The sequence below is a fragment of the Pomacea canaliculata genome, linkage group LG1 (assembly GCF_003073045.1).
Source record: "Pomacea canaliculata isolate SZHN2017 linkage group LG1, ASM307304v1, whole genome shotgun sequence".
Classification (NCBI taxonomy): Eukaryota; Metazoa; Mollusca; class Gastropoda; order Architaenioglossa; family Ampullariidae; genus Pomacea; species Pomacea canaliculata.
In genome coordinates this window covers 21600358-21628033 of record NC_037590.1, presented here as the reverse complement: position 1 = coordinate 21628033, position 27676 = coordinate 21600358, and the positions used below count along the sequence as shown (strand labels likewise).

The window sequence follows — 27676 nt, the reverse complement described above, 5'->3', positions numbered from 1 at the left end:
CTGAAAGACAAAGAAAAATTTGACAATACTTTTGCAGTGGCGAAGGAGCCAAAAGAGGGGGCAGCCATCCCATCAAAAAAAAAAAAAATCTGAGGATGCAAGAATATCTGTTGTGCACCCCACTCCCCGGCACAATGTTAGAGATGTGATTCCTCAGTACAAAAAGGTAAAGGAACCGAGAAAGTCAAATTACAAATCTTTATTTACGAGGGTAACAGTTATAGGTGGTTTTTTTTTTAACATCTATAGCCCTTGGTCTAAAGAAAGGAAAACGAAACGCAACTTAATTACAAACAAATAAGGCAGTAATCAAAGAAGACTGGCGGTGGGTTGGCACACTCACTTGCAAACCTTGAATGTGATTAATATGATTATAAACTTTGTTTATCCTGAAAAATTACATAATTTTTGTGATTGCGATGACCGATTGTTTACAGTCTGACAGTATATGGAGTTTGTCCTCCCTCACCCCCAACAAAACTGAGCATCTTCCTTCTCCACTGCTTTGTTATCTGCAGAATGAGCTATTCTCAGATGTTTCAATGCACGACGACGAAAACAGTCTTTAGTCAATATGAGCAGCTGATCAACCTAACTCTACTCCATTATGATTGAGGTAAATGGTCTTGATCATAATTTGTCATTATGTTAAATTAAACACATTTCTTATTTCTCTCGATTGATTGCAGTGTTTGACCGACGTTCACCTAAGATGAGAAAAAAAAAACGTCAGAGGAAGAGGTGGAGGAAACACGAGACACCTCTACAAAAAAAGTCACTTCGCTTTCAAGTGCACTGAATTAGATAAGTCCAAAGTAAATGCACAGTGGCATTAAACACGAATAACCTCTGGTCGCACACAAGCAACAGACTTATCATACATACGTATATAAATGCATATATTAAGTACGACGGCGAGATTTGAATCATTCAACAGCTCTCGAGAGCTGAGTGTACTATACTCACATAATTGTATAATCCCACAACTAGGAGAAACCTCTCTTGACTGTCTTCATTAAACGTAAATACTTTTAAATGATTTCAAATTTTTTTCAGTTGCTTCTCTTTTTTAAACATATTTTTACCTTGAAGTTAATTTTAAAGCACACACATATCCAAGTTTGCAGTTATCCTCATCGTGCGCAGTGGGATTTCTTGTCAGTTAAGGGGATGCAACTTCATGAGAAAGTAATTTCAATTTACTCCCCTGCTTTTCAACATCTTCACCCTCTTAGAGATGCTGTCAGAGTACCGAATCACATGCACAAGTGTGAGGCATTTTTAATCAGAACATTCCAAGATTGTCAGTAGAGGATAAATCTTGCATGTCTTACCTATTGATTGATAACTGCAGGTTGGTCTATTCTAGGCTCCAGTTTGTCGGTGCTTCTTTGTCTTTCGATATCTATGGGCACGTGAATAATTGAATGGCTGATATTCTCTAGCTGTCAGAAACTGTCGTTTGTTATTGCGTGTCTTTATCTAATGACTTCTTTCTTTGTGCAAACACACAATCTTCATTCAGTCTTATTGCTGCTGTTGGTTTTCTTTCTTTCAAAACGAGGCCAATCTCTTTAAAAAAAAAAAAAAAAAAAAAAATCATCTACTCTTTCTTCCCTATCTCTAAGCCCAAGTATAGTCGTGTTTCAAAATCATTTTAGAGACTTATGACCGCTTTTGCATAGAATACTTTGATATATAGCAGAATAACATTACATCATTTCTTTCAAATCCAACAACTTTCTTGTTAAATGTACTTTTCTATTAAGAAGAGATGTTTTATTGTTTACCTTTTCACCTTTTCAGTGTCTTACAGTTTACTGTAAAACCTATTTTCGTCTCGTTACTCCGAAAATGATTTGAGCAAGCCTATTGTCCGGCCTTGCCACGGCTAACAAACAAAACACAACTTAATTTAAGGAAATAGGTACATTAGCCTACAAGCGTTATTTCCGTACAAGTAGGATTTAGGATCTGTCGAAAATGATTTATATATCTTCGTTGCAGAAAAAATAACGATCTCCCCAACAGCTTGTGACGGTGGAACGTAAATTATATAAATTTGTATTCGTAAACGATCGGTCTGTGACATTATATATATATACACGTGCATGCGTGCGTGCATATGTGTATGCTGTGTGCGCGCCTCGAAATATGTTTTCTGCGTGTGTGTGTCTGCATTTATTTGTGTGTCTTTGCACACTTACTCATTTACAGTAATTCATAATCGTCCTCCAAAAGCATTTTTTACAGCTGTGAGCTCTAATCAAAGAATCGGAAAGGGGCGAATTAGGCTGATTGCCAACACGCACGCACTCACGCACACGTATACACACGGACGAATTCACACAGTGCACGCACATTAATTTCTGTTTTGATTGTAAAAACATACAGAAAATCTAGATGCTTGGAAACACTTTCCATCAATACCGTGCTGTATGCCCTTCTGTCATGAGTCTGGCGCGAGAAGAAATTCTTTTTTTCTATACTGGATTGCCGTGTGGAAAATAACTAAATAAAAACTATATAACTCTCTCCCTGCCTGCTATCTTGATGAAAAGAGTGGGTATGTAAATACGAAATACCGAGCCTTCAAAATCCATACCATCATATTTACTTTCAGAACAAAAGCTTCCATGCAAGGTATAATTAAATGTTTATTTCTTGAGTCTTATCGATTGAGTCTTATTTAGGCTTCAAACAACAGAAGCTGCTCCTTTTTTAATTCTCTGTCTCTATGACTTCCTCTCAAAACATTTTATAATCAGAGCCCATTGTATGCTTTATTCGGAAGATTTTTGCTACTTTGCTGCAACTGATTCGTGAGATAGAGTTGAGTCTAGACGACATGAAAATCATTTAGGGCGTACATATACGCATTAATTAAATATTCGGTTTCATTAGAAACAATAACATCTGCAATGCAGAACTGTGCGAATCTGTGATGTCTTTTCTGTTCAACGCCTACATGTCTGGTCTAGACGATGCTCTTATCGCCAATATTTCCACAGATTCAAAACGCACTGACCTTCAGGTCAGTGGCTTGACAGTGGAGCAGTTTACGCTCGTCCACAATCTCGACGCCCGAACAGAGAAGATAACTCTTGCAAATGTCACCAAGGCTACCTCATTCCTCCCCTCGAGTAATCCTAACGGTATTATGAAATACGAGACGTACCTTCTCTGCGAGTATATCCTATCCTGCTGGCTGCACAATGCCATCACTCTCGTTGGCGTTCCGACCAACCTCATCAGCTGCTTGGTGTTCTACAAACAGGGGCTGCGTGACCGCATGAACCTCTGTCTCTTCTGTCTGGCCCTTGTCGACCTGCTCTTCGTGGCTCTCTTCTACACCATCGGCACGTACTGCATCGTGGGCTACTTCCGGCCGGATATTCAAGACTGGTGGAAGTGGAGCGTCAGATGTTACGTCACTGGGGTGTACCGGGCTTTCTTGTTCTCTTCCGGTTGTCTGACCATGGTTATTGCTGTAGAGCGGTGTGTCTGCGTGTTGTACCCAATGAAAGCAGAGAACTTGATCCAGACTAGAACGATGGCAAGGATAATATTGGGCATAGTCTTCACGATGCATCTGTTGTGTTTAGTATACCCCTTGAAGCTAAGTGTAGCGTCAGTGCCGAGGGCAAACAGTAATCAGGTAGACTACAAACTGGGGGTAACCAAGCTCTACCTGCAAAACCAGTACGTGTTTGACATCGTCGAGAACACGATAATCATGACAGTGATTCCTTTCACCACATACATCGTCGTAGTCCTCGCTACAGCCGTGACAGTCGTTCAGCTGAATCGAGCCCTGGCGTGGAGGCAGATGTGGGGGTCCTCCGTTAGCAGCAGCACGGCGCGGCAGACGCTGCTGGTGAAGATGCTCGTGGCCGTCTCGTGCATCTACATCCTGCTGACGTCACCAAACATCGCCCTGGGCATCACGCGCTCCGTGGTGGCCGAGTTTGCAGTGGACCGCAGCTACGCCTACCTGTTTCTAGCCACGCATGGCGTGTATTTAGAGATGTGTATGCTCAACAGTTCCATCAGCTTCTTCGTCTATTTTACTCTGTCGTCAAGGTTCAGGAGAACTCTGTATAATATGATCAGCGCGCACACCACTAATAAAAGTATGCGTTCTAATTTAGTTAAGGTTTTGAAAAGGAGACTGTACAAACCTCAGTTTAAGAAAAAAAAAAAAAAAAGAACTTTGTCAGAAAACATGAAATTACAGGTATATAATTGCATTATTCGCATTTTTCTACAGTACCCCATGTTGTGTATCAAAACAGCTCGTCAATAATTAGAACGTTATCAGTAATTTACGGAATACGGGCAGATTAATGTAATTTTTTTAAAGCTGGTTACAAGCGCTGTTATGAATCCTCAGGTAACCGCAGATAGTCACAACAACAAATAACGTGTACATTGTTTGGTTTATCCGTACAATGTACCGTAGGAGCTAGTTGCACAATGGGCTTCTAAAACTTAGAACTGTTTTAAAGAAACGTTTTGCTTTTCAAAATTCGCTCTCACGCCATTTCGAAGAATTGCCCAAGGGCATAAGAAAAATGTGCCAACGTGAACGAAAGTCTGGATTAAATAGTTTTATCTTATTTAAAATAAATTTAGTTTAAAAAGGTCTAAAACGTTCTTGTGCTCAGTGTTTCTATAAAACTGACTGTTTAAACAGATTTAATAACATTAATGTGTTTACAGTTAAAGATGTTGTGCAGCTGGCTCTGGTCTTTATTCATCGCAACCCCGTCCTCCCTTCACCATCACTGAATTATATTCATCGCGGGGAAGTTCTATTGACATACAGAACCTTGCTAGCAGAGCAGCCAATGTTGCCAGAGAAGGAGGAATACAACATGATCGGCTTTTCGCTGACAGAAGACAATACGAGCGGCATTTTGAGCCTTCTTAATCCTGTCCAGTAGAGATTAGAGAGGGGGACGAGTAGAGATTTGCAGGAATCTAACTGGAACGACCCAAACGTATACATAAGCTTTTTTGGTGGCGGAAGCTGGAGAGAATGGTTGCGGATTCTATGGAGAAGGAAGATGGACTTGCAGTCTGGATTGATGTGAAATTCTAGAAGTGTCCGTGAGTACACTAAGATTCCAAATGTTCTCAGTTTTGTCGTCATTCATTTTCTTTGTATCTAGGTGGACATTCAGTCTTTCAAAGAGTCAACTATTTCCTGTGTGGTGGTGAAAATCTTCTGGAGCTAAAAAGAAGACATTTGCAAGTGTGTATTATCGGCATTTGCGGCCCTATGCTCCTCGAGGAGTAGCAAGGAATGATGATGATGATTATCGGCATTGATGTGGCACTGAAGGCCCAAGTGGCGGAAGGCGGGTCCAGATGGTTGTATGTACACGATGAACAAAAGATGGAGAGCTGATTCTTGAGGTCCTCCGTACTTCAAGGTATTGGGCGGAAATGCAGTGCCATAGTACCATAGACTGGGTGAGATCAGCCAGGTAAGACCGGAACCAGTTCCAAACTATGTCAAAGACTGGAAGGCACTGTAGAAGATCGTAAAGATTAAGTATATCAATTAAATCCGACAGACGTCATCATCATCAAAGCGCTTTAGAAAAATAACAAAATACAATAATAAGACCTTCTATACTTCTATGAACACAAGGTAGACAGTTATGGAAACCGATGAGGTATGAGTTATCGCGAAGTCCTCGATAATATTCATCAAGCAAAAGGCACACTTCTCATCGGAAGAGCAGTCTACATCCTTCGCGCAAAATTCCATGCTCTAAATATGCAACGGAAAACGTAGTGATGATGCACAAAGCCAGTAGATAAGAAAATGTGATCAGTCCATGGTCCATCAGAACCAAAAAGTTATAATAATAAGGACCTCGTATCTTAATGTAAAACTATGATTCCAAGTCACCTGAGTTTTTGTTGATTGGAATTAATCTGCAGCTAAATGTTTCTTGGAGTAGAATCCTGACAGATCGGTTCATTTTGCTCAGAATATGTTTAAAAACAAACCAAGATCAAGCAAATATGGCTTTATATTATATGCATTATATATTTATGTCATAAACACATCATCTGTGAATGACAGTTACGGAGGTGCGTGTGAGTGCTTTCGTACTTTATTGAGTATGAGCCAAAATAACACAGTCTCTCTCGCATCCGACCATTTTGTTCCACCCGACCACTCTCCACCGATGCATCCATCCAGGCACCCGGTGAACTGACGACACAAGACAACTACGACACTATGTTAGCGCACTTCTTTGCAGCCCCGTGCCCGCCTGGTCGGAAGACGGAAACCAGTCGAGCTGACATCAAAATTTATTGCTACATCACAAATGCCACCAGCTAGGAGACTACATCTTTGCTGCCACCAGCTAGGGACTACATCTTTGCTGCCACCAGCTAGGGGACTACATCTTTGCTGCCACCATTTCCCTCGCTAGCTGATTCTCGACCCTCTAACTCCCCCTTTATCTTCTGGGTGGTAAATGAAGCTGTACAGGCTGACCTATCACTTTGTTTCTGAGGCAATATTTACTTGTTTTAGGTAGTTTGGGATTTTATCAGACTGAGGGTGGTGAGTTGGCCATACTATCATGATTCCAGGCTATGACGCCTGCAGCTCCAGACACATGGAGCTAGGGCAGATCAGCAGTTTAGTATGGCGTGGATTCATCATCTGTAAGGAAGCTTCACTCACGCCGACAACAAGATTTCAACAATGTCTTCTGCTGATCAAGCTACCTCGGAAAAGTCACAAGCCGTTCACACTGTACCAAGACTCCTCGGAGGAACTGCTCTCTCTTTCACACACACACACACGTACACATCACAATAATAAGTCCAATATGCGTCGCGCGCATGGAAAAAGCTAAAATTTGAACATTTATTAAAACTAGGCACACATACCCGGTGGTTTTTTTGGTTTTGTTTTTTGAAAGTGGTTCCAGAAAAATGGCTTATACTATCTTTCAATAATAAATATTACCTACCTTGTGCTACCAGCTGACCAGAATTTACAAAATTGTATCAGTGGTGTTGCCCCTTACGTGCCAGTCAGCATTAATAAAGTTCGCAGAAGAGGAGGCAGCAACGAAGTGAAGAGTAAAATGCACACTGTTTGCATCATAATAGCAGTCACAAAAGAAGAGTCTGTGTATAGCCTTTTGTGCGTCCATGATGGCAGTCGATTCCCTGCGTCAGCGCCATCACTGCATGCACTCGTAACACCAGAAATAATGTGTTTATTAACTTGCTCGCATTATGTTCTTTTCAATAGGAGGGTGTTCAGACAACTTATATAAATACATCACTGCTTGTCTTTTATTGGGAATCGTGTTAGTATAGGTTTTTTAAATTCTGGTAACTAGTATTAGATCGAAACATCTATGCTAGCATCCATACCACCACCATTCCCGACCTCGGTAACTGTACTCACAAGCCTGTTTGACGATTCATAAATATTAGTAATGAGATGAGACTTAAACCTACACTAGTACACCTAGGAGTCGTAAAGAACCTCCAGTAGGCATGACCGCTTGCAGGATGTATGAATAATCATCAACCTACATGTACATCCCAGACCGTTGAGGACCTGGTGACTTTCAGCATCCTGTCTCAAAGAACAGCTTGATTTGTACATCTCGTCATTGTACTGTTAACACAAGTGTCACATACCAGCAATAAAATTATAATAATTTCACAACTCGCCTCTGTCTAACTCCCGGAGTATTTAAAAAGAGTATGAAGATAACGAGAAATTCTGTTGTTTGCAGGTATTTGAAATTAAACTCTTTTCACAGGCAAGTAAAGTATAACTGTCTATTGATGATCGATATTGTCATACGTGTACATACCCCTCCTCTCAATGTTTGTTTTGTGTGAGAGAGAGAGAGAAGCTTTCAGCATTTTCTGAAGTTTGGTTTGTTTGTCTGTAAGTGTTTGTCTTTTGCTGTTTTACAAAAGCTTTAGTTATCATTGAGAATTACGCCCTGATGTTAATGATCATCAGATCTTCAGCTCACTATTTAAATAATCTCGAAAAATTCGACTACTAATAAGATACGAAATTTAATGACTGTTTACAAGGAAATGGCATGTCTTGCTATTGACAGACTCATTGCACTTCTGGCTGTTCAATGGGAACATAATTATCATCACCATAATCGTCGTCGTCATCGTCGTCGTCTCGATAAATCAAACTCAAATCGTAGCCTAACCCTAACGCTAACTAATGCAGTAGACAGTTAATACAAATCTCAAGAAGAAATAAATTAAGACAGAAAAACTACAAGGGAAAAAAATTAATCCTGTCAACATAGTGAAAATAACCACCTTATAAGAATCAAGTCAACTTTTGTACTCAAAGCCGCTGTTCTGACCCTTACAACAGTTTCACACGCGCTGTAAAAATTAGACTATGTGGTTCTATTTGTTATTGTTTTGTTTTTTTACATGTTTACATGCATTTTGTTTGGCTGAAATTGTTTCTGCCCTATGCATAGCGTGAAAAGTAATTCCGCTTCCCAGAGGCCGACTTGTTGCTCGTGGCAATACATCACCAGTCTCATCGGTTTCTCATCTGTGTGCGCTGTGCATGACGTCACGGGTAACAGACCACAGGGATCATGGGAGTAAGTTCTGACTGAACGTGCGAGGGCTTTGTTCTCTAAGCACACATTTTATCAAATCCGATGCAAAACCATTGATCAGAGAATGTGTTCCGTGAACAATTATGGATTTTTTTTTTTAAATGGTTTATATTTCGAGGCTATCACGAAACTACGGCTTGAGGATCATTGTTAAAAATAACATTTCTTGCTTTTGTTTTAGTCTTAAAATGGCAACTATGCGAAAGTGAGCAGTCCTCAATAAGATTCTCCATTCATCTATTTTATTATATTATTTTTATTACTTTTTAGTTAACGTTGCACGCTGACAAAATCTAGACCATGTTGCTTTTTTAGCCGACTGTAAGCTCTGCGACAATGTAATTGAGTGTGTCAAACACATTTTTCAATAAACAGCTTACTGCACTGTCCGTGTATAGAACAACGATGACCACAGGTGCACCTGTACATACCCAGGAGTTTATGTCATAACTTTAGCAAGTGTTACATTAAAGCCAAGTGCATGAAATAAGTTGGTTCTTGAAGAAATAAGAAAACCTCGCCAGTCGAATATTCAAATTTTAACAAGAACTATTAAACCTCTCGTACGTATGCAGACACATTTTCATTCAATGACAATCTCACAAAAAATAAATAAATAAAAATAAATAAATAAAATTGCGCGAAGTACTTTATTTAAATAACAAAAATTGATGAAATAGCTAACAAGTTCAGTTTTGAGTAAAAGCGAGTTCTTTCAAACATTTTTTGGTTTAATTTAGGGGTACAATTATTTTTTTTTGAAGAGGAAAAGTGCGAAATTTTTATGAACAATACAATGATTTTGTTGTCCTCTCAAACACTGTCTCTGTCTTCTTTAAAATGTCAGCCAAATAATTCTAACAAATAAAAATCATTCCAGACATAAAATAAAATGTAGAAAGCAATTAAAGTGTTATTTAAACAATTTTTTTTGTGGGGGGAGAGCGGGGGAACCTACTGTCCTCTTTTTAAGGACTTCTGACATTTTTTCTTTTGGTGTTGTTTCTGTATCTCGAGTTGATTTTCTTCACATCTTTATAAACGAGACCGATATTCCTGCTGTTTGTTTAAGGCGTGCACCTGCGTGTGTAGCCAAGACCCTTTCGTGGCAATAAACTTATCGTGGCAATAAACTACTACCCACGTATCAGCGCGTTTACTGACGTATCTCGCACAGGTCCGCCATGACCTCGTAAGTTCAAAGTGCAGGTGCGCGTGTTTACAGTCGACTATGCAGACGCCTTATACACCGAACGCCTCAGAACCTCAATACAGTCTGCAAAACGATGACAGCTCTTTTATTCCCAGTGTCGTTACCAGAGGCACGAAGGCCGTGGTGGCTTACTTCCCGTGGAATGACCCTAGGAACGTCATCCCCTACAGCGCCTACCTGCTGGTGGAGCACGTCTGTTTGTGCTGGCTGCACCACGCCATCGCGCTGGTCGGCGTGCCCACCAACCTCATCAGCTGTTTGGTGTTCTACAAACAAGGGCTGCGAGACCGCATGGTCCTCTGCCTCTTCTGTCTCGCCATCGTTGACCTGCTCTTCGTGATTATCTTCTACACCCTCGGTACGTACTGCATCGTAGGCTACTTCCGGCCTGAAATCCAGGAATGGTGGAAGTGGAGCATCAGATGTTACGTCACTGGGGTGTACCGGGCTTTTCTGTTTTCTTCCGGTTGTCTCACCATGGTTATTGCTGTAGAACGCTGCATTTGCGTGCTGTATCCGATGAAAGCGGGGAACTTGATAAAAACTAGAACCATGGCAGTGCTAATCGGCTTCGTCCTGGTAACTTTCCAACTTCTGTGTCTCCTTGTACCCTCTCAAACTCATCGTAACTTCAGTTAAGAATCCGTTGAGCAACAGCACGGAGTACAAGCTCTCTGTATCTGAGCTCTACCTTAACAACAGGCAAGCGTTCGACGTCATGGAGAACACGGTGATAATGACAGTCATTCCTTTCACCATTTACATTGTTGTAGTTCTCTCAACTACTGTCACTGTTGTTCAATTGAAGCGAGCCGTGGAGTGGAGGAAGATATCCAGCAACAACAGCAGCAACAACAGCAGCACTACAAGCCAGCTGCTGCTGGTGAAGATGCTCGTGGCCGTCTCGTGCATCTATATCCTGCTGACGTCACCCAACGTGGCCCTGGGTGTCACGCGATCTGTGGTGGCCGAGTTCGCCGTGGACCACAGTAATTCCAATATTTTCCTGGCTACTCATATGGTGTACCTGGAGCTGAGCATGCTCAACAGCTCCATTAATTTTTTGTCTACATCACGCAGTCCTCGCGTTTCAGGAAGATCTTTAGCACCATGATGAGCCTACGTGTCTCCGAGAAAAGCTCGGGGGATCCATCGATCTACAAAAATTCCGCGTGTGTCGCTGAACACTTCCATAGGCGGGCTTTGATGTAGGCCTACTTTGTGATAATTTGATTGCTTCGTTAAAATTCAACGATTTTAGACGACGCGAGGAAAAGTAACGTGATGGATGTATTGGGCGAAGAACATTTAACAAAAGATCGCATTATAAACTAATGTTGGTACGATCGCCAAATGATCAGCATTTTGAAATAGTAGTAAACTCGAACATTCGGAAGTGACTTTCTTCTTCTTCTTGTTCATAATCGCCCCCAGTGGAGCATAGTGCCGCAACTAAACCCCGCCATCGGACCCGGTTCTAGGCGTCCCTTTCCAGTTGGGACCATGTCATGCCAGCTGCTTCCGCCTCGTTGGTGATGGTGTTTGTCACACGCCATGTCTCAGATCCATATAGAAGGACTGACTTTACATTGCGTTGAGGATGCGGATCTTGGTGTGTAGACCCACATTACCTCCGTCTTCTTCATGTTGACGGTCAGGCCAGTCATCGCTGCTTCTTCTGAGAGCCGAGTGAGCTTTCTCTGTGCATGTTGTTGCTTGTGGGAAAACAGGGTGATGTCATCCGCAAAGTCGAGATCCTCAAGTTGCCTGGCGAAGGTCCACTGAACGCCCGTGTTGCTGTTAGAGGTTGTTCTTCTCATGATACAGTCCATGACGATCAGAAAGATTGTCGGCGAGAGCATACAACCTTGCCTCACTGCTAAGAGGTCAGTCAGCTTTCCGTTGTGTATCACCTGGCATGTCGAGTCCTCATACACCTGCTGGATGATGGCAATGAGCTTTGGTGGAAATCCGTAGTACTGCATCAGCCTCCAGATGGTTTCCCTGTCTACAGAGTCAAATGCCTTCTCAAAATCCACAAAAGTTATGTAGAGTGGCGAACTGTTCAATAATATTCGTAGTGTAACGATATGGTCTGTGCATGATTTACTTTGCCGAAAGCCTGCATGTTCTTGTCTCAGTCTCTTGTCTAGTGCATTCTTCAGCCTCTCCAGGATGATTCTGGTCAGCACCTTACTAGGAATAGACAATAGTGTAACCCCACGCCTATTGCTGCACTGTCAGGTCGCCTTTTGGGTAGCTTTACTAGATAGCCAAGCTTCCAGTCTGCTGGAACATGCTCTAAACATGCAGAACTCTGTGAGCAGCTCACCATTTTCATTGCAGTTGCCCACACCGTGCTTTCCCATTATATGTCCTTTGTCTGTGTTGTCATTTCCAGTTCTGGCATTCATGTCGCCCATTATGATCTTTAGGTCTCGTATTGGAGTACGATCAACCAGTGCTTGTAGGGAGTTGTAAAAGTCTTCCTTTTCCTTTTCTTTAGCTGCGTTGGTAGGTGCATAGCACTGGATGATGGTGATCTTTCTTCCTTTGGAGTTGAACCTTGCTGACATGAGTTGTGGGGAAACTGGTTCCCATGTTATTAGTGCTCTTGCAGCCTCTGGCGTCATAGACCCTTCCGACAAGGGATTTCCCGTCCAGGCTTTTGTTGTTTGTGATGTGTTTGCGGTTTCTGTAGCATTTTTGTTACAAGGTGGGGTTGCTAGCCCCATGCCCAACCCTCCTCCTTCATCCGGACTTGGGACCGGAGGTTACCCGTGGGGTTTCCAGGCGAAGTTGGAAATGACTGTCAGTGACCATCAAATAAAAGCTTTGATACTCGATCGGAGACATTTATTAACAATTCCTATCTAATGAAAGGACTAATCTTGCTTGTTACTTATGATTTAATACCCCACCTGCAGCAGTCTCTGTGTAGAAAGAAAAGGGCAGAATCTAGTCTACAAGTTAAGCGATGGTGGCAGTGACAGAGTTTGGAAATGGGAATAAAAAGTAATAGAATAGAATGTGGGATGCAGAGGGGGAGCCGATGGGAAGGACAAATAGTTATAGAGTCAGAGATGGGAAAGTCGCGCACCAGAAAAGGCTGTGGTTCTTCCATACACATGGAAGATCCATTCAAACTCTCCTGTTGGCTGTTGCCTTAGCAACGTAAGCGTATCTAGGTACATTTCTGATATCATAGCTTTGTTTTAACCCCGTTTTGTTTATAGCGATTGAACCTTCGTAGCAGAGGGGAATTATTCCTTCAGATTGTGCGAAGTAGTACGCTGTACTGTCCTCAGTCCAATAATTTAAAAATGTCAGTCAGGCACAGCTTTAAGACAAGCGATCCATCCGCATGAATGTGTAGGTCTAATGCATAATAAGCAAGTAGATAAAATTAATGGTGAACCTCACCCCACTAACTATAGCTCACAAATAGTATTTCACGAGGTTTTTCAGACCTGACAGTGAGTTAAAAGCTCGGAAGACACGGCGTAAAGATTACAAATGATGCAAAGCCATTTATCCCTTTTCGAGCAGCTGAAGAATTGTTCACTTTTTATAATGTTTTAACAGCTTCTGTTGCTGCTTAGTGCAAGCCGAAGGATGTCTTTTGAAACGGCAGTTTTGGCCGAACAATTGTTTGCGCATGAATTTATATGTTGCGCAAACTCATTTGTCATCTGATCAGATTGGGGATAAATTTCGTATTGAACTATAATGGATCAAGGGCATGTTCCTGTGTATCGCAGTACGCATTCATCCCTCATACCTGCGATAGGCACGCTCCTGATGTGGGTACACACCTCGTGGTACACAGGGCAGAGATAATCGGGTTGATCTACCTGTAAACGAATTACAGGTATGGTTGCGACTGATAACCAGGTAACAAAACGCAATATTGCTTTACATTTCAGGGACTATAAACACTGTACAGTGTTGCTATGCCTGTCTTTTAAGAGACATTTGTGTTTCTTTATCTCTAGAAATGCGTTTCGGGACAACCAGTTTTTCCAGGATTTGTTTCGTATGGAGTCTACAACTTACGGCGATGTAAAAAAAAAAAAAACAAAACAAAAAAACTCTCGGGCAAGCCTATACTATTGTATATGTTTGTTTCTGTATTTCTCATAAGGAAAAAAAAAGAAACAAAGTAATAGATGACGATTTTATTGGCTCGATCGAACGTTAAAAAGATTATATTTCCCATTAAATGGCAGACATTATTTTTTATTGCATCTGCAGGTTCTTTTTAGCGGGAAGAAAGGGCAATTTTAGTAAAGCTACAGATAAACTTAAAGTATTATATATTTTGTCTTAAATATGTTGTGACATTTTAAGTGTTTTGTCAATGTACAATGTTTGTTTCATAATATAAATAATTCTGTTTTATTATTTAAATTTGTAATACTTAGCATCTTCAGCCTCATGTGTAGTCTAAAGTGAAATGCTTAGCGATTGTTATATAATAATCTTTATTCTCGTTGAATTAACAGTTTCAATTTAGCAAAAATGAGCGCGTGTATTGAATTGAGACTTTTTCAGAAACCTGTGCCCAGTTGTGTGACAGGGGACAAGCGACTTGACAACAAAGGAATTTGCTATGAAATCTTCGATTATGGATGAAGAAAAATAAGTACACGCTTTATTCGATAGATGACGAGTGAATGTGTTAACATAGCCAGGAATGGACTTGAAGAACATGTAAATTATGAGTATCTCTAGAACCTGTTGGGTAAACCTGGATCTTGTTGTTGCCTTAACGATGCTAACAGTATTGCGAGTAGCGGTACTATAATTGACGAGGCCATCCGAGGTACGGTTATTAAAAGTTGAGTGGATGCTCTTCTCTAGCGCAACACTTTTACATCATGGATTTTAAAAAAATAGTTGTGTGTGTTGGGACGGGGGTTATTTATGTGAAGTGTGGAAATATGCGCTAATACATAAAGCAGAGTTTACCTCTTTAATTAAAGACTGTCTTGCCTATTTTCACGAAAGGTTTCATCTGATTTCATCGAAAAGTCGCTGTTCAGACTGTGACGTTGATAAGGCCATGGAGCTTACAAGTAGTGACTGTTCCTTTAGAGAAATCGAGACTGCGCTTTAATGTGATCTGACTCAATAAGAAATGTATGGTTATAAGCTCTTGCAACGGGAAAGTAACAAACTGGAGAGATACACAAGGTCATTTCCTTTAGAAGGCTACGTAAAACTGTCATATTAGTAACTGTCACTGATTATAAAGGCCCTCAGTACTATGAGCTTTTACGAACAGATTAAGAGCTCTGAACTCTGAACGCATGCAGAGTTCCAGAGTTGATCGCTAGACTAGTTCTTAAAATATATAGAAATACACAGGGAAAATAAATAAAATTGCTACGGCCAGAAGAAAGAGAGGTATTAAAATAGAGGAAAAGAACAGCAAATCCCAGGCCAAAACGACTCGCAGTAGGTGACAGAGGAACGGCACGACTGCGAAAAGATTTGACAGATCATGAGATGGTCAACGGACGGACAAAAATAATGGTATAATGTGGAAAGGAAAAACATGATAGGTTTACAACGACTGGACCACATGACAATCACAACGAATACCAACAGCTGACCATAAAGGACTATAGACAGAACATAGCTCGCAAGTCAAAGGACTGTGAAACAACAGAAGATGGCTGACAAAGCGAAAGAGTGTCAACGGAGAAATAGGAATGAAAGGTAAAGAACAAAGTCGAATTACTTGACGAAATACTGACAAAGTCGAACACACCCCTACTTGGCGAGATACGGACAAATGACTTCATCTGGCAGGCAGAGGTCAGAAACGACAGAACGATGACCGACATTCCACGAGAGCCAGACGACAGACAATCACATCCGACTTGGTTTGCCAGGCGCTGAACTACCGATCTGCCCAGCGTCGATCGCGTTCTAGATAGGGACAAACCTTTATTCTAAAACTGTTTTGAATAAAATTTCGGTTATCAAAAAAAAAAAAAAAAAACAAAAAAAAAAACAAAAAAAAAAAAAAAACAAACAAACCAACAAACAAAAAAAGATAAACTGACCTCTAAAACTCGGTCGACGTTTGGAAGATTTCGCATGCCCACACCACAAGAGGAAGAGGGTTTCACAGCAGAATTTGATCTGCATGGAACTTTCAGTAGAAGAGCCACATGAGACAGCTAGGAATGGGGAAACGAACCCCTGTGACTCGAGGCAGAAGGCTGGCAAACCACCGCAAGACAAATCACACAGACTCATTAGACGGCTAGTGATAGGAAAGAACTCTACACTATAAGCAAAATAAAAGGGCAGCGAAACATATTAACGACAGCTTTAATTTAGGGGGATGGTATGGCAATCGTGCTTTCAGATTCTATCGTTGGACTGACTTCATAGTTCGGCACGACGGCCCTGCACACACAATCTCAGTATCATATTCTTTTCATGAATGTTACTGACGCTAAAAAATATTATGGGAAATTTGTAAACGACTGGGAGTGAGAGATGTCAGCCACAATTACATGTTTTGACATAATTTTGTTAAAAACTGTTGTACTGATCTCTATTTCAACATATTTTTTTAAATGTTATCGAATGTATTATAATAGTGTGGTTTGCCAAATACCTTAATTTATATTTTGCAGACAATTGATGTTTTGAGCAATTAAAGTTATAGTTGTGGTGTAAATGTTTTACAGGTTTATTTGAAAGCTTTGAACAGTTTCCACTTGGTTGGAAGGGGACGACAAACTCACTCATCTCTATTTCACAGGTTTTGCTTTATTTTTAAGCTAATGATTTTTGTTACATAAATAAAATATTATACGTCATTCATTTTTTCCGTTTTTGATTAGTTTGAGAAGTCACGTAGTTGTCTTATTCACAGAAAACACTGCTGTACTCAACCGAGGGACTGAACATTACAAAGTCCTGTACAACTTCCAGCTGAAAACAGTAAAAACGACCAGTAAAACCAGCAAACATGCAGACCTACCAGTCCAATGGAGAGGTCATAAGAGCTGTAAGCAGTCTGAAGGGAGGAAAGTCACTTGACTCTTACAAAGTCACAGCAGGGCTGCTCAAGCAAACAATGGACGCTGTCACTACTCACACTCCATCCCAAAAAAAGAGAAGAAAAAAAAGAAAAGGGAAAACAATATCAGAAATGACAAAAAAAAGCCCAATCAGTCACTCAAGCAAAGGCATGTCTGTGTTGTGTTTTAATTTCTCCTGCCATATTTCTCTGAGATTGTCCTTCAAAATCACGTACAATTTAAATGTAGGTATGTGTTCAAGGTGCCTCAGAGGAAGGTCTACGCTGCTGTGGCCAGACAAAGAACTGGCCTATGAACGTGAAGGAGTAGACTGGTCGTCCTGTACAGGACCTGCTCCCATCGCCCAAGACAGACATGTGGTGGGCCTTGTCACCTGCTGCATCTGTCCAGTCAAGGTGACCGATGAATGATCTGATAGTTTTGCAAAAGATGTTCCATAATGTTTTCAACCATCTCGTCAGTGGCAAGTTCAATCGTCATTTAGGATTGCCACCTAGCACAAAGTGAACAAGTGGAGAGAGAGAGAGAAAAAAAAAAGAATAGCGACAGGCCAGTGCACAATTAAACAAAATAAATTTTAAAATGCAAAATTAACAAACCTTTCAGTCATTTTATTTTACACATACATACATGAGAAGGAACAGTTATTCCATTTGCAGGAAATATTACAGTCTTCATGTTTCAAAATCCTATCAATCATATAAGCAGAGTAAAAACTGATTAAAATGTTCTTTGAAGACTTTAGCAAAACACCTAGCAGGAAACTGCTTCCAAAGGACCAAAAGAGTTACAAGTGTAAAACTATGATGAAATTCCAGAATATCGATAGCTACCCTTCTTCCACGAATTTCCACATTACAAAGGCAAAGCCAATTTATCGGTCTTCTGTAACACTCCTGAGCATGTAGCAGCTGACAAGCACCAAAGTGTCTTTCAACATATACTTTCAAGGTTCTGATAAAAAAGAAATTGCAAATGAGCCAGTCAAACAAAATACCCTCTTACACTTGTGGGATACACATCTAGAGGATTTACCAGCTGTTTAGCCTGCAATATACAAATACAAGCTATAGTCATAAGAGGCAAACTAGATTTCAATACAAGGATACTTAAAAAGAGAATGAAGCTAAATATGTAACAGAAGACAGAATCCTGAGAATTCTACAACTGCTTACTGAATCACTCCCACTCAAGTAACTGGACCATTCATTTCTATACATGTCCTTTCTTCCCATCTTATGACATCATGCATGAAACTTTGTGGAAATCACATATGGGCATATTGTAAGGAAAAAAATTTAGTTTTAATTAACATTCAACCAGAATTAGATAAAAATTCGCCCAAGAAGGGAGTGCTTGGCTTGCTATCTACAAAGGCCATGTCACAGAACAGCTTCTTTTTGTTTTGCAGTGTCTTCCACCACTGTTTTACCACACGAAAGCAGTTATCTAAAAAAATCAAAATTAATGGAATTCTCAAAATTACACTGCATTCGACAAGACATACTTTCTGCCCATTCTCCATTAGTACAGTTTCAGACAAAGAAAACAATAAGCTGAGCTTACATTTTCTATTAGATTTCAAAATCTTGCTGTTTTTTCCATCACGATTTAGAAAATGATGACAGTCCTTCTCCCACAGACTCTCCATAAAGCAGGCAAACATGAGAATTTGCATCTAAAACTCTACAAACCTTGTCAAACCACCTAACATACAAATGAAGCTAACAGTGACTAAGCAAAGAGAATATAATGTTAGAAACCAGTCACAAAGGTCAGCCAGGAAGAATCTACATGAGCACCAGAACAAAATTAAAACTTAATTAGTCCAATGTAATGAACTCCAGTTTCTGCAAGAGTATATTACATGTGGAAAGCAACTATTCTTGGAAAATATCTTTACTAATATTTATTCTAGACTTCTATTACAACTTGATCTCATTTAGCTCATTTAAAACAGACCCAAAAGGAAAAAGAAACTTAATCATGGGTCCAAAATTTACTTAGCCGTATGGCTGATTAACAATCCAAGCTGTATCATAATCACAGTTAGGCTTCCAGAATAAGAGAAGCAATTTTAAAAGGTTTTTTTTATTTCACACCTACAGTAATAACTTTAAAGCCTTCTGTTAGAAATGCATGTCACATGTGTTTCAGTAGTACAAAATGATACACACCAAAGGTGTACACAATTCAAGGTTCAACTCTGACAGGAAATCATTTTACAAAAACAGCAGTCGCACAGTAGTAATATTCAAACTTCAGAAAATAAAAACAGTTCTGCAGCTGTCCAAACAGTCTATCAAAGTCAAAAGAATGTAAGAAATTGTCTGAAATCTGTGGCAGGCATCTCCAGCCATACAAACTCAACTCTCAGGAACAAGTTATGTTGGCTGCAGACAGGATGCATGCTGGTTCTGTAAGGCCTGGTGTGTGCTCTCTCACCCCCATGAGATATGGTACCCAAAGTTAACAGCCATGCTTGTGGCATGTTTTGAAAGTAGTTGTCATATTCAAAGGCTAGTGCTCAAGCCATTGTGCCAAAGACAGGATTGTGGCGACATATACTAGGCCCATGCTCATCATAATCTGCTTTGGTATGGCACACTTGATAGAACTCCGGCTGCAGAAAAGCAAAAGAAAACACATCACAATGAAATAAAACACTCAGTAAATGATTATTATTAAACACATCTGGAAAATGCAAAAAAGAATACTGCTATCTCTGCAACTAGATGTAAAACTAAAAGACATAAAATAATATAATGCCTCAGAGCAAATTGCAAAGGACAGCAAGTACAATATTATCTGCTTACAGACCCTGACAGACTTTTAGTGCTCAATCACAATTTATGTTATAAAGCTGTCACAAGAAATATGTCTGGTGAAACACCAACCGTAGATGCTAACATGCTGCCACCAAACCATACAGCGTATCTCTGCATATGGTGGGTGACAACTGCCACGTCAATGGGCTTGGGCTGAAAAAAAATATTTATTAATATTAAATTCTCTTGCTTGCTTCCAGTCTGTTGTTTTCAATGCAGTATACCATCGGTTACATCATATGTTAACAGTAGTATAACAAATAGGGGAAACTGTTAAGGGAAAAAATTCTGATTTTAAGCTTTAAAACATCCCTCTCCCTTTCTTTATATGAATATATAGGATAAAAAGCAAGCTTTAGAAAGACATAAAATTAATCCAATTATGATGCTCTTCTCATGACATCTTTTACCAATTACAATTTCTCTGCATATATGAAAACCTGCAGATTTTTTTTCCATGAGAAACTGACAACCCCACCTTGATACGGCCACCACTGAGGTCTTCGCTGACTTTTAATCGTGCATCCACAACCCGTTTGACGTCTCGCTGAATTTTGCGTCCAAAATCCCGGAACATAGTTGAACCTCCCGAGAGAACAATATTCTGGCAGAAAAAAAGTGATAAAGTCATAACCAATAAAATGACCTTCTGATCATCCATCAGTTTGAGCCATTCAGACAGACCGTCATCTTCTGACACTGCCGACTGTACATACATATGTACCACCTGGGGCACTTACATACTTGATAATTGTCCATGTGAGATGGACCTACAGAGCCTCTAAGAATGTCCTGCAGTTTTACCCACTACACAAACAAGCACAGAGAAAGCTGTGGCCACATTAGTGGGAAAACTCTGGGACATCAGAGCAGACATGGAAAAAAACTGCCTACTTCATAACTGCTGAAAATTTAGAAGTCTGACAGTTATGCTCTAGGGAAGGACAAAAAAAAAAAAAAAGCCATTCACAAACTAAAAATCTGCTTTATGAGAAACAAACCTTTTCTTTCTTGTTACAAGCCAGCTTTCAGCAACAATAATAACAACAACAGACATACACTAAGATTTTGAAACCAAAATCTAAAACAGCCATTCAGACATGCCTTAGTTAAATAGTTAAATCCACACTATGAAGTCTTTATAAACACACTGTTTTACTACATATGATTCTCATAAATCAATACCATACTACCTTATAGAGTCCTCGGCGCACATCAATAGGACAATTCTGGATTACCTCATCAACAACTTCAGAGATGGGCATTGTAAAATCAGGATTGGAGAACTGTCACATATCCAAATACATATGCATGCAAGCATGGGTGTATACAGTTGTAGACAATCGTATTAATTTAGCTATTTCACAGAGCAATATTTTAAAACTGCAAAAGACATGGGTACAACTACTTGGTGTGCATAGCATATCTAATAATAAATTCATGTCTACAAATGCATCACTATCATCATTGTGCGCTACAATATATACATTATAGTCTGTTCTACTAAATATTAAAACTACCAATAACACTTGAATTTTGAATGAGTTCCAAATATTTGCATATTTATTTCTGATTGTTATAGTTGCAGAATAAATACAATACTATTTTAGATATCTGCTCAAAACCTGTAGATATCTACCTCTGGATGGAAAAAGATTTCTGGTCCCAGAAAACGCTCATAGCCAACATCCACATTGAAGGGCTGTTTGGTTATGGCATTCACACTTTCATATTTCTTCAACCATTTTGATGGGTCTGAATCATACTTCGCAAATTCCTTGGCAATATCCGGGCACACATAGCTGAATCGCTCCTGTTGACAACATAATAACATTCTCACTTTTAAAAATATAGACTCTGCTAGCAGTTCAGACTTAAATGTAAGATTGGATACCTTTAAATCATACACTTAACAGAATGCATGTTAAAGAAGTAAAATATGTTGATAGGTAATGTAATACAAGTTATGTAATTTAATTCAAAATATACCTTTTCTACATGTATTTATCTCTATATTTTTTGTGAAAATGTCTAAATGTGGAGGAAGAAAAGTACACTCATTCATACTTAAAATTTATAAGCAAAAATTATTTTCATGACCATTCAGACCTTGATGGCTTTTGCAGTTTCCAAAGACTGTTCAGGTGGTATGCCCACTTCACGCTCTCTTAGGAGCTGCTGGATGAAGTATGTAATGTCACGGCCAGCAATAGGAATGTGCTTTATACAGCTGCCAATAACATAGCCTTCAGCCTGCAAAATAAATACAAGCAGAAGCTATAGTTTCAGTACAATATGACAGCAAGACATAATCCTGTGAGACCATTTTCCCCTAACCTTCTCCCTCCTCTTTAAATATTCCTGTGTTCACAAGCTGTTTAGATCACTCAATGACTACATTTAACAATCACTGCAAGCAAACTGAGGACTTGAAAGAGTTTATATGCATGTTATTTGAAAACTTTTAAAAATTGTTTTCCCTCTTCACAGCAACAGATCTCTAAATCCAGTAAAGCATGCCTATCAACTCTTTCCTAGCATTTTTCATCTGCAGAATTTTTTTTTTTCACGAACCACTTCCTGTTATGCACTCTGTAAAGCAAACAGGGTAGTGTCACAAAATACATTGTATTTTAACAGGAGTAAATACTGGAACACATAGCTATGTGTGAGTACACTCCGGTTCTAAGCAATGGATTGCTTTGCTTTTTCATCCATATGAAATCCACCAAAATCAGGTCATAACTGAGACGGGTTGTAGCAGAGATATTGACCAGCTGGCTTTCGCATCTTCAAATACTTATAAATGCTAGTTAATTTTTTTAAATATTGCCTTATCACAAGACTTTTCTTTGTTGTTTTCGCTTTGCTTGGTCATGCTCAGTTATTCTGTCACAGGATTGAAGATTTATGTGATTTACAAGGGAACTAACTCTTCAGGTAAGAGCAATCAAGACATTTGTAGTGGTAAAGATGCTCCCTTAAAAATACACATCTTTTTAAAGATGATTTCCACAAATAAGTTGCAATACAACAAAACCTACATAAATCTTTTTTAATTAACACATAATGTATGCAAAAAGATGTTAATGACAATCAACTGACGTGCTGGTAAACAAAAAGACAACAATGAGCAGAAGAGTTGGGGGTATTTCGACTCAAAACTATATCACTCAGTTTTATCAGCCTCCTGCCTGAGTCAAATAAACACTGCCATGGCCATATTGTTCCATGTATGATTACACTGTCCCAACATCAAAAGTGAAATCAACCCAGACTAAATACCAAGCAATAAAAAAACCTGTTTGAAGTTAACTGAACATTTGTATATCCATTCAATACAAACCTTCAAATTAAAATAAATGATAACTAAGCTTTTTTAAAAAAAAAGAAACTGATTTAAGGGGAAAAAAAATCATGTTGATGCACCTTGTAAGATTTGTTATCTGTATGTGTATTTCCTTTTGAAGAGTATGATGGTGGCTAAATTTGTTCAAATGCACAACTTTTCTTTTGATATTTGACATTAATAGCTACCTGTGATTTGTGTTTTGGTTCTAGGTGGATTCAACTTTTGGTGTTGGGATGATATAGTCTTACTAGGGATTTTATAGTCATGGCGGTGTCGATTCAAGTTAAGGATGGTCAGTATGGCTTGTGCGATGCAGTTTTGGGTCAAAATGACTGGTGACCCAATAAGCAAGCAGTCTCTACAAAAACAGTCTATTTTAAAATATATTTAACTTTTTTCCAACACATGACTTTGCAATAAAGTTGTAATAGAGTACTCTCCGCTCCATGGTAAATCCCATAGGGAAGGTAATTGTAACAAAGATGATGGCTAGATTGTGAAACACAATCATGAAAGTTTTGTGGGTTATATCTAAGAGAAGGAGGGGGGTTCCAATATGTAAGGTCTTAATGAGAAGGCTTTACTGTATCTGGCCAATTTGCTGCCTTACCACAGGTATGACATGAGTAACACCATCGCCCGAATCAATGACTGTGCCTGTTAATGTGCGTTCTCCAACTTGCCGTGATGTCCAGGAGGCAGCCAGTGCTAAGACAGCCTGTGGACAAAGTAGCATTTCAACAACAATAATGAACGATAAAAGCTGGTATAAAAAAATAGTGAATGTTCAGTACTAAAATGCAAAAATCTTTTTGAAATGCCACTTTGCTGCATTCAATTTATAATGAATTAATTAAGGTCATCTAGAAAATTTAGTCTACATACCTGCACAGCAATGTAGAGGCCAGGAACATTAAATGACTCAAACATTATTTCTGCTGTATATTCTCTATTCTCAGGTGTATTAAGTGGTGGCTCTGTCTGAAAAATAATTTCAAGTTTCTTTGTTTTAATCAACTTTTAATTGACTAAAATTACAATTTTAACACCCAGTCTCCATTCTCTCTTATCCCCCTTTTTCCAGATTTCCCTAGCACACAATCACTGAAAAGAGTAAAGGGATGATGAAAAAACCACTAATATATGTAACGAGAAAAGGTTTGTAAACTATTTCACATGGATGATCAGGGTGGGTTCTATTTTCTACACAAATTCCTGCAGGTCTTTCATATAAAATATAAAGTTTAATGATAGAGTGAAATTTTTACCAATAGAAAGTAATGGTCCTCTGGCTCTGCCCGAAGATATTTAAAGATGACTTGTTCATAGAAACGCTCCATGAGATCCCAGTCTTCAATTATGCCATGCCGAATTGGCCACTACACATAAAAATAATGATTACCATCTCTTTACAATGCATAATTTAAGAACTTAAGAAATATTGGTTCTAGAGACTACATTATGAATTCAAGACTTCTTACAATTTGGAAACACAAATGTGAAACTAAGATATATGTCTCGTATATGCATTACTTTAGTTAGGACACTGATTTACTCATTGGCATAGGAAAAGATCCTATTTTGTATCCTCATGAACACATAATGCAATATTAACTGTACACAACAAATTCAAAGTAGTGATATTACCTTCACTGCATAAGATGGTGCATTAAGAGCTTCATCTCCTATATAAAAATCCAAGTCTTCCACTCCTTTTCCAAGACGCCTAAGGGCCTGATCACCCACACTGGCTGTTTCCTTAATAGCAATAGCTGATGGCAAGATAAATTGTGGTTCTGTGTTGCCAGCATATCCCATCTTTGTGTACCTAATGTAAACACCAATGGAAAACTGATTTCTCTTAAAATGTCAATGCAGAAAGATTATGCCAGTGTATTTACATAAGCGTGATGATGCATGCACGTATGCACACACCTACCCACCCAAACACCTGTAAAATCTTGATAATAAGTAAACAGTATGTCTTATGTATTTTTCTTGCTGCATACTATCAATCTCAACCATGCAATAACTTTGGCTATTTTCCTATTATCTAATTACATGCTACATCTAAATAATGACTATGTCGGATGTTCCATTTAATTCCTTGTTGGTGTGTGACTGCAAGGACTACAAAAGCTAGCAGCATTTTAAGGGCAACTATTATTTTTAATTACTGTGGACGTTATCACAATGGCTGTATCACAGTATTCGGTATAAACTGCAATATCTTGAAAAAAGGTTATAAGTTTCTATTTGACAGAAATCTCTGCATAAAACAAATGCTCTTCAACAAGATGCACAACAAGGAAGTGGCTGACCCCATGACGGAAGATTTTACTTCCGGCGAAAACTTGACAAGAACGTCTGCAGGCATCCTTAAAACATTTTCTTAAAACTTGCACACTGTGAAATGCTTAAGCATTTGACGAATAATAATAATTGTTTGTTTAACCGCAGTAAAATGTTATTTTAATGTCATCTTAAAGCTACGTTTTTAACAGTAAAGACTCATCTGGGTCGCTGGAGTAGAACCAGAGGAACACACCCCTTAATCTGTCACACTAAATTCTTGCCTGTGTAAGGTACTACAAAAAAGTTTAAAAACAAACCCGGTTCCAGTATCTACAACCACTGCAGGCAGTCGGTTCGCCATTGTTTCGAATAGCTCCGCTCAAGAAGAAGATTGTAAAATTCAATTGCTGCCGCAGCTGCAGCTGCACACAAACCGAACGCCGGTGACAAACACGGGGCCTAGAGGAAGTCACCCCAATCCTAGAAGTACACATTCTCAAATAAAAAGAAATTCGACCCTTTAGTTTAATTTTAAATATTACAGTTATAGACAATATTATTATCTTATTTATTGATAAAATATTTAATTATTCGTATGAGTTACAGACTAACGTGTTTCTTATTTAAAGCTCTGAGCTTTCCCTTGAAACTAGGGTAAGTGACTCACGCAAGGGAAGCAAGTCTACAATTTAGTCCGCTAACTGTTATTTCCCTTGACTAAGGATTTGTCAGTCATCATCCACCTTGCCTTTTTTAGAAGCGAGGAGGACAGCTCACGACACACGTACTTCTGCTCTAGCGTCTCCTGAGGTCAATATCTATTAAATAAAACGCATATCTCAAGCATCTTTAACCGCTCCAAAGATCTGAAGGCAACTAGGCTACGGAAGTATGTGAATTTTGTGTCAAGTCAGGTAACGCCCATTCACGGAATGGCACAGTATCTTCGAATATATAAAATTATCTGATTACACATCTTCATGGTAATTCAAAAACCTGCATTCTTTTTTAATTTTGACATACTGATAACCATTAGTTATAGATAATTATTAGTTTTAGTTTTTCCCTTCCCCTATATTAGAGGGCAACAATAAAATAGTTACACATCTAATTGTATCATCAGAAAAAAAACTTGTTCTCATTTCTTTATTGGACTATAAACCCAGACCTGCATTTTTAGCCGTGAACAGTAAGTTATACAAACCAGAGATATATAGCATAATAATAGTAATCCGATATATATATTATATTTTGTAATTGTGTGCATCTTGCTGCCAGGCATTAACAAGAGAACCGTGGAAAATGCTCCACGATTCCAAAAGGGAGCATTCACACTCCATATTCCACCTATGATATTTTACACTGAAGCGCTCATATAACAGATCGACATAATTTAGTGCCCACATTCACTACAAAGTAAACCCAAACGATCTCACGCACACACGCACATACGTGCACATCCTAGTCAAGTCTTGTTTAGTAGTGCTATAGACAAAAGGAATGAAACTTCTCTTTGCCCAGCCAGTTGAGAATCTGATGAGCACACTGTCCGTATTGAAGTTGCTGGCTAACACATAATCCATAAACGAGTATCCCCGAATAAATGAATGATAAATCTGATACCAGTCTCTCAATCAAGTATTAAAAAAATATTTTTAAACAATTTGAGCAAGGGTCGCCGGCGTTGCCTGGGTGATGTCTAGTTTCCTGCCAGGGTATCAGTGCTCAGTGGGCACGCGGGGGACGGTCATGCTGCTAATCGTCTCCAAGGAAAATCGAGATAAACTTTATAAAGGGCCGCGAGCAGCCATATACCTCCTACACCTACTTTTCCCGTCCCACCTCCTCATATCTACTTTTTTAAACTGGATCAAGCATGGTCGACTCTTCTTTGCCATTATCGGTCACAGTATTAACAACAGTTTAACGTTTTGTGTTTTTAGCCATATTCCTGGAAAGCGCACTGAGACGGGGGAAAATGTGCTAAATAAATGCATTTCTTCTTATTATTAGTCTTGGTGTTATTGAAAATCAAGGGACACAGAGATCTCCTTTCATTTATTATGGTGGCTGCAAGCCCAGGGGAGCTCTTTAACCTTAAGCAGTAAAAACCACTGTGTACATTATTGCATGGACATGACATTCAACAGACTAACGAGGTGGCACAAAATATATAAGCTAGCAAACCAAGAACTATTTACACGACGAGAAAGCGATAAAAGAGACTAAAGAAACAACGTAAATAGGGACACTAT

At 39.2% G+C, this 27676-nt stretch overlaps 2 protein-coding genes across 2 annotated transcripts; one reads left to right on the top strand and one right to left on the bottom strand.

Moving 5' to 3' along the window:
- Positions 1-2147: 2147 nt before the first annotated feature.
- Positions 2148-5303, top strand: LOC112568207 (probable G-protein coupled receptor 32). The gene has a single exon (XM_025245384.1). It carries the CDS (start codon positions 2945-2947, stop codon positions 4304-4306), a length of 1362 nt encoding a protein of 453 aa, XP_025101169.1. The 5' UTR covers positions 2148-2944; the 3' UTR covers positions 4307-5303.
- A 12233-nt stretch (positions 5304-17536) lies between these two features.
- LOC112565530 (actin-related protein 3) lies at positions 17537-25897 on the bottom strand. The gene is made up of 11 exons (XM_025240999.1): positions 25739-25897; positions 24774-24954; positions 24395-24505; positions 24012-24107; positions 23737-23844; positions 21884-22027; positions 21414-21587; positions 20968-21060; positions 20253-20378; positions 19844-19927; positions 17537-19569 (listed from the first exon to the last, which is right to left on the bottom strand). The coding sequence occupies exons 1-11, from the start codon at positions 25780-25782 to the stop codon at positions 19474-19476; spliced, it is 1257 nt and encodes a 418-aa protein (XP_025096784.1). The 5' UTR covers positions 25783-25897; the 3' UTR covers positions 17537-19473.
- Positions 25898-27676: the final 1779 nt, after the last annotated feature.